Raw genomic sequence first — 11,964 nt, forward strand, 5'->3', positions numbered from 1 at the left:
TTCATCGATATTCTTCTTGATGTGATATTGCATTTTTTCTTCGACTTAAATTTTAATGTTATCCATTATAAACTTATAATAAAACTTTAAACCAGCCAAAATACTAACTAACTTATGATCCTCTCAAATGATAGGTTCTATAAGACAGATTTGTTGTAATGTATTGGAATATTTGGGTAACCGTGCTCCTCAACTTCGGTTTTGGTTTCAGAAATTAAGATACGATGGAAAATGTATGCCTGATACATCTTCTATGTCTACGCAATTATAACACGTATGTGGAATTAACGGACACACAGAATTGTATTATACAACTAGAATATTGTAAATCATTCATTAATATTTCCTTGTTTAAATAAATACATATCACCAGGAACTATCCACACAAGTGACACATCATTCCGAATCTTGTCAGTCAACATGCATCGAATAAACTACAAACAGCAATGAAATACAAAGATCTGAGGACTTTGATAGCAACCTTGTTTCTTGTACGAGGTAGGTGTTAGTCTTAAGAACAAAGACAATTATTCAAAACTGAGTATGCAAAGATAGGTTGTTGATTAATAAAGAAATGTTGAAGAACAAGCAATAATCAACTTTATAGACATGTGTTTTTGACTGAAATAACCAGTCGAATGCTGAACCACTAAGAAGTCCAACTTTACTTTGGTTCATATCATTCAGAATTGAAGTCGTAAATGGTGGACAATGAAAACCTTAAAAAGTGGCAATAACAATTGCTTTCAGTCTAACCGCAATAAATAATATTTTAAAAAAACCTATCAACTTGCTGTTATATTAACACGATAAAGATACTTACTAGACTACATGTAATAGTGAATGAGATAAAAACATATATATAGATAAATATATTGTCTTTTGTGTCATCAATATTTGACGGACAACTATTTTAATCGTTAAATTATTTCTGATTGATAGCTTTTCATGTTAATATTCTTTATTGCATGCTTATTTTTATTTACATCTAAGCTTTATAGGTAAATATCAGACATTGGTGTTTTTTTGGTAGGTGTATGCTTCTGTACGCTGAGGAAGGGGGAACTACTAATATTGAATGCTCAATGAAAATACCAGTCAACGAAGTAACATGGCGCGGACCTCCAGGGTTAAAGACCTATTCATTTGGATACCACAAAGCTGATTTAGAACATGTAAATGTCTTACATTTGACAAAAAATAATACGCCTACACTGCAAATAGTAAATTTTACAGCCAAAAATGAAGGTTTATACCAGTGCCTTTCATTTCTGGGGGGCTACGAAACCTTCAACGTTACTCTGTTTCGTAAGTATATGTTTCATTTTATGCTATAATTTCCACGAACACATATAAACTGTCAAATATGAAACAGTATTAAAAAATGCGAGTGTTTTGAGTGTTAACGTTAGATACGTTAAAACAGTGGTGATGTTTGAAAAATAAAGAATGTGAAAAAGCGGATAAATATTACATTTAGGTACATTCAAACTCATTATCGAAAATAATTATTTAAAATATGTGTATATTTAATATGTTACTAAGTTAGGCTCAACCGTTAAAACTCAAATAGGTTTGAGTAATATAATGACCGAATGGATCCTTAGTTCTTTAAAACTAATCAAACAAAGCAACACAATATGATTGTCATGATTTTAAAATTTTGTTGTACATTTAGTACATGAAATATATGTAAAATGTAAAACATCAAAAGTTATCAATTAACTATTTCTAAAAACATTTTTAGGTCCTTTCAGCGCACCTAAAAACATAAAGGCTATTGCATTGGACACTCTTATAATAGTCAAATGGACAGCCAATCGTAACACCGAATTTAAAGAGATATACTTTGTAGAATATCGTACACATTTGGAAACTTCATGGAAAACAGTTTCTGTATCAGGCAGTACCGCGTTTATAAATGGGTTAGCACCGCACACAGTTTATTTTTTACGAGTGTATTCAAAGATTGCGGCCGGAGAAAGTTACAAAACAGAAGAAATCATGGTAAAAACAGGTAGTTTATTTGACATTTTTGGCGTGACAACTTAAAAGAATAACAAAGAAGTAAATTTCAAAATTTCAAAACTTTGATTGCAATTATATCTAATAAGTTCATAGTTAAACTATGCGTTTCCTTCTAAGCATGCATCACCATATACGAGTCAACACTCAGTTGAACAGAAGTAGAACAATTAAAGATATTCATACAGAAAAGAAAATTAATCACAAATTACGTAACAACTGAGCACAGTCGTGGATTAATGTATTATTCTGTTATTCCTTGGCATTTGGAATTGCAATCCTGAAAATATTTCTTCTGGCAATTCCGTTTAAGCAGTTTCTCGTTTTGTAAAAACAAAGTAGTTTTATTTATGATATCTTTATGTCAAATTCAAAATATAGTGTATACTCGTGCTAATGCTTTCGATCAAAACCTCATGCGCTTGCTGTATGAAGGTATGTAAGTAAAACCTTGTGAGTTGCTACCTTACATTTAGGTTACACAAAGGTTACCTAAATATTTTTCGTTCGTTTCCTTTAATCGTCAACTCTATACCTGTCAAGTAAAATTTGTTGTTGGGATGCTCCGGAATTGGTCCTCCATATTGTGCTTAATCTTGTTTTACTCATGCTCAATGATCCTTTTTCTCGATTGTTCAAGATTATGTTTTGTATGATTTCTTCATACACCAAATAAGAATTAAAACAAACGAAGCTAGGTTTGTAACTATAAATTTATCAAACTTGACTAAAACCTGTATATTTTCTACCAATACTCATAACATGTTTTATGTAAATATAGTCATAATCGGAGAAGTTATACATAAGGTTGTATTACATGATAACCTCAGAAAAAAGCCTTGATCAGTACGTTAAATTGTTGTAGAGTAAACCATTATTGAGAGGTTGCAGTTAATCTTTCAATTGACCATGATGATTTCAAATATAGAGTAAAAACATCAACAAATTCTATATTTCTTCCATTCTTTACTAATTGTTATTGGAGAGAACATTTTATTGAAAAGGAAAAAAGTTAAATATCTAATACACATTTAAATGACTATGCTATATTTCGTTCTTTGTCATGTTTATATGACTCTTGTGAAGTTTTTGTATCCGATATAAAGATAAGAGATTTATATTTTCCTTTTTTCAGTTTAAGTAGAGACCGTCAAACCCTTAAGCCAAGTTAATTTGAAATGGAAATCTACTATTCTATGTTCTTTTTGGACATAAAATCCCAAAAGTCTCTAAATATGTATATAAACATTCCATGTATATATAAAAAAGAAGATGTGGTATGATTGCCAATGAGACAACTATCCACAAAAGACAAAATATGTATGTTATATGATTCAGCCTTCTTTATAAAGTTCAAATAAAGATAGCACGTCGGAAACACAAATTTTATGGTGTATTTTTTATTAAGAAATTAGTACTATTTATGCATATTTACCATGACAAATAATTTTGTTTAACGTCGTTGTTCTTTGGGTTTGTAATTCTCATTAAAAAAATATAATATCTATTTAGAAAAAGTAAACTGATGCCATCAACTAAATTTTTGTCTATATTTCTATGAATTGAAACGGCTGCCGATTAAAGGTAGGTAAACATATCTTGTTTTTAATTACAGAAAAATCGCAATCTATGGTCCCAATTTTGTCTGCAGAATTCGCTGTGATCCTTGGAGCGGTACTTTTTGTAATTGCTTTGTATTGGTGTAGTATGATAGGTAATTTGTTAACATACTAGAGTGTGTTGCTTGATCTTTCTGTACCAAATGACAGAGTGCAGTTTTTCCCGAGAAAACCACTCAACTTCAAATTGAAACGAAACATACATGTAAATATTAAACTGCAAAAAATGAATAAGGTCATGCTGATTACGTAATATTTTGAATATATTACCATTGGCTTTTATATTCAACATGCTTCATAAACCACTGACGTTTTTAGTCAATGCAACATGTATCAATGGTTGGCATAACAAAAAATATGTTAGTAGAAAAAAGGAAATATGTAGTATCTATCTTTGACACACATTTTACTCGTCTTTAGTTCCTCCACGATATAGCCTTTTCCCACTAATGACCGCTGTTCCCGTCAACTACGATGTTTTGCAATTATATTTGTGTTTTTAAATACGACAGAGATTGTTTATGTTGTTATATTAAAAATTATTGAACGAAAACTAACATATAAAAAAAATGTTTTGTTATATTAAAAAAAAAATGTTACTATGATTCAAGTGAATATATTCATTATGATTACTGGTATTCGTACATGCAATTTCACCTAAAGGATATTTTCATATGTCAAAACCACATTTCAAAACGAAGTTCCTGTATATAATATTTGCAAAACACCATGGATTTTTAATGGTACTAATCGGGTAGTGCTGCACGTAGTTAACATTATTCAAATACTAGTTTATTCTCAAATAAAAAGTATATTTGAACAGTTTCTGATTAAAAAAAAACCAGCTTATTGTAATAGAACTGGCCGATGATCAAATCTCATCATGCACTTTCAAAGAAATAAAAGAAAAGTACACTAGAACATGCATAATAAATCAATATCAAAACTAGAATCGGCTAGATCATGCATGAATTGTTGCGGGACAAAAACCAGAAAGTATACAAATCACAATTCCCTGCAATTTGTAGCACGACGATGCTGAACTATACTAGATTTTAAGCTCATTATATATTAACATTCTCTAAATGTTGTCAACGATAATGAAACAATTTTAATGATCTAGTTGTTCATTGTTTCCAGCTTTTCAGAGAGGAACATATTTAAGGAGAAACCAAGATAGGTACTAGTATATTGTTGTCTTAATTTAGGTATTTGAACATTTCAAATTACGAAAGATGTGCATTACATTGACAGTGTTTAAAATCGAAATAAATTAAGGCGACAGCAATTTACCGACATTCAAATATCATAAACCGATCAAGACGAGTCAAATCATGGTTACACTTAAAATTAGTTGGAATTGCATGAACTCCAAACAATTGAAACCAATTTTAGCGTCCCCTGCTATGGAAACAAAATCCGCCACTATAATCCTCGCGCATTGAAGAGTAAGACATAGTTGGTAAAATAACAGACAAAACTACGTCATCCGCATCTTATCTTCGACGTCAAAAAGGTCACTAGTGAGTTGAGGCACATATAAATTGTTAAGCTAAACCATAAGACATAGTGACCGTACAACTATCAAAGTATCGATTCATCTATATAAACATGATTAAAGCGGTATGCGTTTAAAGAACACAGCTCTGTAAACACGGTTTGTAAAGTGTGAACATATTTCTACATACCATATAAACTGTGATAAGAAAACGCTAATGGAAAACAATACACAATTTTGAAACAAAATAAAATAAAATTGAAAATGGAAATGGGGAATGTGTCAAAGAGACAACAACCCGACCATAGAACAGACAACAGCAGAAGGTCACCAACAGATCTTCAATGAAGCGAGAAATTCCCGCAAAGGTTCAAATGTGTAGTCCGTATCTTCGTCAGTGGCAAGAAAATCATCAAGATATGAAATAAAACTTCAAGTTCAACTATTAGAGATATTTGAAACATCAAACTCACTTGGATATGTTTGCGCCTGTCCAAAATCAGGAGCATCTTGCATTTTAAGTCTTGATTTTTAGAAAAATATTATAAAAAAGAAGATGTGGTATGATTGCCAATGAGACAACTCTTCACAAGAGACCAAAATGACTCAGAAACTAACAATTATAGGTCATCGTACGGCGTTCAACGATGAACAATGCCCATACCGCATAGTCAGCTATGAAAGGCAGCGAAATGACGACATAAAACAGTTCAAACGAGAAAACTAACGGCCTAATTTATGTAAAAAAGATGATCGAAAAACGCTGTAACACATCAACAAATTCATTTATATCATTTATATTCATTTCGGAGGTTGACGACCATTTTCACTGAACTAGTATTCATTTTTGTTTTGGTTGAGTTATTTTTTCCTTGAAACATTCCCCGTTTCCTGTTCAATTTTATGTATGAACTATTGCACTTTTTGTAATATTACTTTCATGATAATAAAACATAATGCCACCATATATTTTAACCTTGAATAAGTATACGATGAAAATATTACACATGAGGGCTATAGTTGACAGATTTTTGTTTATTTTACTTATGTCATTCTGAATTTATTCAAATAAAAAAACTCAGTGGAGAAAAAAATCAACTACCTTAATTAAATGTAATATTTTTTGAGAGTTGATTTTGGATTTTTAATATCAAAAACCTTAATTCTTGAAATATTTTCTTTTTTATTATCAGGGTTACTCCGTCACAAAGAAATGACGAAGCATCTGTTAGAATAGAACATTATGATGAAATCGATAGTATGTATTATAATCCAAATAATATTCCTATGCATGTTAAAAATGAAACCACAGCACAACTTGAAATACATCTACCTTCAAACAAAAATGGAAATGAGGAATGCGATGATACCAAAAACAGTGCCAATCAAAATGTAGTTAATTGTACCGTCCATCATATGATATCAAGTGATATAAGTTTATCCAGTTCATCAACGGATGGATCTTACTTAGTCCCTCACAAGAAGTATATTGACTATGAAAATCCTGCCAACGGACATAAAGAAAAAAATATGGCAAAGAGCGAAATATCAATAGAAGAGTTGTCTATTTCCAGTAATAATAGCGAAACAAATTTAAAATCTATCCGAAAATACGATGTACTTAATTTATCTGACATAGAAGATCATTCTTATGAAACAACCAACAAAGATGATACATGATATTGTCGATTTGCAAACTGCTGCAAATCGTTTTCTGTTGTGACGTTAATAAACTGAAGTATAGCAAAATAACTGCATGTTAAAATTTAACAGCAAGTTTATATGTGCTGAAATTAGTATATATAATTCACTTTTGATATATCATAATGTGGAGTAATTGTAACTGCTAGGTGACACACACGAAGTGAGGACGAATAAAATGTTACAACAAATTTCTAAAAATGTGAAAAATCATGGTCGATTGCAGGTTTTATATTGTTTCAAACACGTTAATTAAGTTTTATTTAAAACAAACAAACAATGTCAAAATATTTGTCGATTGCAGATTTCCATCTAAAACAAATATTAACTTTTTTCCCATTTTCGTCAGTCAATGTCTTTTCTCTACCTAATTAATCGGATATTCATTATGGTTCATAGATTATGATTGTTGTGGGAAAAAATGTGAATTATTGTACCTCTACATATGGTTTCTACATGTATATAAAAAAGTGCGGTATATATTTCTGATATTATATTGATTGAACAAACTATTTGAGAGTCAACAGTTTCCAAGACTTAACACATCGTTAATAGTTTTTTAATCAGTTTATAGATTTTTTTCAACCTCAATTTTCATTTGACAGAAATGACATCATATGGTTTTTCTTGTATTTGCACTGTTCACACCTTCGAATAGTAAGGTTATATTTCACAATATATCTAAAATGTCAAAAAAAATCTTGAATAATCGAGATTATGTTACAAAAATGTTAGTACGTTGATTAAAAGGATTCTTTGGGATATTCATATTAAAAGGACATTCAAATTTATTGAAGACCTACATCTGGCTAGGACACGGGACATTGTAGCACATACATTTATAGGGAGGTGAAAAATAAAAAAAACTGGCACAGTGTATGCTACAATTTCGCTGATTACACCTCGATTCAGATTACATAAACACTTCAATTTGGTTCGAATAGAAGCCGTATGTTAATCAATATGCGAATGACATGTAAACAGCACTGATGGTTTCATATAATTAACAGAGGAAATGACTGATTTGAAATTAAGGATCCTTTGAGTCCGGAAGATATACCAAAAAAAAACCACTCACAGGAGTACTTGCATAAGAAAGTGTTTTATAATGTTTTTTTTTCCAATTTTGTAATAGGGGGATATAAAAAAATGATTTTGAAATGAACAAAGAATTTTAAAAACAAAAAATATATGTTTGAATGAATGTAGTGAAGTAAACCAACAATCATAGTTGGATATATTTTTAACGTTAACGATAAAGATGTCAGAATGTATGAAATAGCAGGTAAGAAATTAATGGAAACTGAAGAATAAATAAAATTAAAGCTGCTTAAACAGTGTAAAAACTAGCTATATTAGTCTATTTATTTTCCCGATATTGAACCAAGAATTGAACAAAGTGACACACAATTTGTATTTCTATAGTTGTCATCACACACAATTGTGCATGCCTGTACCTAGAAATATACACAGAAAGGGCTGCAACTGTAAAAAACAATAGCTGTAAATGTGGTTAATGGTGTATAACATTTTGGTCCTCAATGCTTTTCAACTTCGCACTTTATTTGGCCTTTTTTACATATTTTTATCGAACGTCACTGACGAGTCTTTTATTTTCCTCTAAGTTCATTATTTTTGTGATTTTTTACTTTTTTTTATAGACGAAGCGGGCGTCTGCCGCAAATCTCAAATATCAACCCTGATATCTATGATGAATATTGTATATTTTTGACTGATGAGACATGTTATACTATCTCATATTTAACGATATTGTTGGTTTCATACCTATATATACAGAGTTATTTACTTTTGGAACGATAGGTCATTCTTTCGAAGCATCAGCCCGAAGAATATCAGTTTTCAATGAAATGTGATCCAAGGCATAAAAAATTATCTGTGTAAAAGGTCATTATTTTATCCCAATTAAAATATTACTGTGACTGTATGTTAATAGATTTTATTCATTTTATTTTACATGAACTAATTATAACGAAAAATTGAAATAAAATCTGCAAGTCATAGTTTTCTTTGTCATTCTCGTCTGTTGAACATTCAACTGAAACACTACCATCTGATGCACCGGTTGCTGTTGCTGGTAGCCTTTTAACTTCCATCTGCCGGTATTAGTCCGTATAAGACGTTCAATGCCTTTATTTGTTGATTGGTAGAACTCTTTTTTAAACTCTTATTGCTTTACTACGATGACTTGCAATACACCCCTAAATTACTTTGGTGTTTATGTTAAACTGAGAATGAAAATGGAGAGCCGACCAAAGAGCAGACAACATTAGCCTTGTGTTTACATTAGGTTTGTTTGAACTGTATATTTATAAAACCCAATGTATTAAATCAAACTCAAAATGTGACCAAGCATTTTACTCAAGCATAACGTACAAACAGACGAGGGGACGAGTTATCTGTCCCTTTTGTATCTTTCGTCCCTCTTTTTCGGTAAATCTTATTACCCAAAACATTCGTGATCTGGACAGATACAATTGTATATCTTAATACGTTCCCCAAAGTCTCTGTGCAAAAATATGCATGTTTTGTTACCATATCAGTTCTCTTTTATAGTAATTGAAAATGAACAGATAACATCATGCAGATAAGCAAAACCCTCGTGGTTGTTTCATGCCATCTTTGTGTGTACTAAGTAAGAATATTGTAACAAACTGTTGCTTCCGCCACAATTATAAAGACGTTTAGCTGCCGATGCTCAGAGGCTATGGTTTTTTCGTTAGCCAGTTAGTCGAATACTTGAACACAATTGTTTCTCAGTGTCTTGTAAAGCGCTGTGTCTAAAAGGATTTTTGCTATAACTTAGTCCATCTTCAACATGTTTATGGTATTAGATAAAAACAATCATTTCCTCCATTTGTCGGACTGAAATACGAGAAAACGTAATGTATGATTTAACTTCAAACACATATAATGTAATAATGTAAAGATGTTTTAAATAATAGGTAATCAAAAAGACATTACGTGAGATTATATCAATCACGAAAAACTATACAAAACACTTTTAAAACAAATATTTACGATTTTATCATATTCAAGCATGATAAGAGATATTAATGAAAACAGTATAAAATCTTATGGATTCATATTGGACTATATAGTGCTACCTTTAGATAACTTTTTTTTTCTTTTTTTTTTGTTACATATACATGCTTTTGTTTGTTTTCTAAAGTTCTATATATTCTGTACGTAATCTAATGTTCATATTTTTTTAATTTTCTATATCTTTATTAAAGAATCGAAATAGAAAGGGAGAATATACTATTAGATTCCTATTTTAAATTTGGGGGAGGAGAGATAACACTATTGTCATTTTTACATATTCGGAATACCCTTTTCCTGTTTATAAGTGTTGAAAAATAATCTGCAGAAAAGCATTAAATAAAAAGCCCATCCCCCCCCCTTTTATAAATTTATTTATTAAATAATAAGATACTTATCAAAGTGACTTATTCTTTTGAAATCCTATTACAATAAATTTATTCCTGATCTCTGGGTTGTCACATTTTTTAGCATTAGCTTTTGAAACGTCTCCTGTGTATGGCAGGTATATTAATTTTGCATCCTTCTCTTGATACGGGCTAGTTATTTGTGGATAAAGATTAAGTCTTAGCCGTTGGTGTTCATTACCCCCTTTGATTGCGAAATGCAAACCACACAAATAAAGCAACGTGTCTAGAGTAGAAGTTGTTTGGGATTGTACGTTCCAAGGATACCCTTATCATATAATGCCGTTTCTTAACATACCGATATCAAATCAGTCAACTTACGTGTATTCCAACCGAGGCCTTCAGTGGCCCTTTCTTTCACTTTCGTCAGAATTCGAACTTCGTGTAAGAATTATATGGTCCCACGCTTGCAAATCTATATCATCCAAAGTTGTAGAAGAATCTACCAGTTTGATGATCGTTAAAATGGAGAAGCTGCAAAAATTGGTAAAATATTTCGACGGTATATATGCTTACTTTATTTTTTTTTCTTGTCGTATAACACACCTCCTGGATTTCTGGAATACTTCAAAGAGAACTATATTCGGTCCGTTTTTCATTTGAGCATTCTTGATACTGCTCGGTGTGTTCTTAGACAGGAAAATATATCATCCATAGATGCAGATTTTTCACATGTTTATTAGTTTACTTGTTTATAATTTTGGTGTACGGATATCTTATCTATATCTTATCTATCTTTTGTATCTATTGATAATTAGTTCTCGTCCTAAACATGCATAAATAATTGCCGCTGTACAATTAAGCAATCAACAATCAATCAAGTATCTCATTTTAACGATACTAATCGTTTCTTTTATAAATTTGACAAATCAATATAAGCATATAAAGGCTTATCCCATTTTTTTTCAGATCACTTCAAACTAATCAGAGTATAAATAGACGATATTTTGTGCTCGATCAGTAAGTTCGACCACACAGTTTACCTTACAAGACTCGACATTATCTCAACTGTTCTAACTGTATTTAACTGTACTCAACTTTAGTCGTGACTTTACTTAAGGGCATCCGATACAATTATAGGGGAGGTAATGACGTTGCTAACGTAAATTGTTATTTTCGCGACGTCAAACTATGACTTATCGGGAAAAGATTCAGTTTTCGACTGATTTTTATCATTCAAACTTATCTAACTTGAAAACGAGTTCGTGGACTCCTCTTTTTTACAATGTCATTTGGTTTGATTATGCGAGCAGATTTTGTGTGCCAATTTTCATGAAAATGTAAATAGTGCAATTTTTTTTTTAATTTACAGCAAAAAATTATGTTTATTTCTACGTTCATGAACATTTGATAAATATGAGGTATTTCTGAATAAAAAATGTATAAAAAGATACTTATAAAATACAGAAAGTTAAAATTATTTAACAAAAAACAATTTGTGTTAATCTTTTAAAACAAAAAAGTTTTATCTTTCTTTCGAAAGAGGAAATACGGTCACAAATCCGAAATTTGAGCAAATATACAAAATTTCGACCTCATTTTACTCAAAAAGTAACACATGGAGGTATATTTTTTATTATATATTTGATTTAATCAGGTAAAAAATAGTCTATATGGAATTGTTTATCAAAATGTAAATACGGGAGCAAAACTG

General features: G+C 30.7%; 1 protein-coding gene across 1 annotated transcript; it reads left to right on the forward strand.

The window, feature by feature from the left end:
• Nucleotides 1-379: 379 nt before the first annotated feature.
• On the forward strand, nucleotides 380-7,008 carry LOC143074501 (uncharacterized). Its single transcript, XM_076249932.1, has 6 exons — nucleotides 380-502; nucleotides 1,034-1,308; nucleotides 1,748-2,017; nucleotides 3,641-3,739; nucleotides 4,785-4,824; nucleotides 6,336-7,008. The coding sequence occupies exons 1-6, from the start codon at nucleotides 447-449 to the stop codon at nucleotides 6,820-6,822; spliced, it is 1,227 nt and encodes a 408-aa protein (XP_076106047.1). The 5' UTR covers nucleotides 380-446; the 3' UTR covers nucleotides 6,823-7,008.
• Nucleotides 7,009-11,964: the final 4,956 nt, after the last annotated feature.

The sequence above is a fragment of the Mytilus galloprovincialis genome, chromosome 5 (genome assembly GCF_965363235.1).
Source record: "Mytilus galloprovincialis chromosome 5, xbMytGall1.hap1.1, whole genome shotgun sequence".
Taxonomy (NCBI): domain Eukaryota; kingdom Metazoa; phylum Mollusca; class Bivalvia; order Mytilida; family Mytilidae; genus Mytilus; species Mytilus galloprovincialis.

Excerpts from the sequence above, each read along its gene's own strand:
- LOC143074501 (XM_076249932.1), top strand. The coding sequence starts at position 447 with ATGAAATACAAAGATCTGAGGACTTTGATAGCAACCTTGTTTCTTGTA. Across the intron at positions 3,740-4,784 it reads GTATTGGTGTAGTATGATAG|CTTTTCAGAGAGGAACATAT; the intron begins GTAATTTGTTAA and ends CATTGTTTCCAG. Across the intron at positions 4,825-6,335 it reads TTAAGGAGAAACCAAGATAG|GGTTACTCCGTCACAAAGAA; the intron begins GTACTAGTATAT and ends TTTTATTATCAG.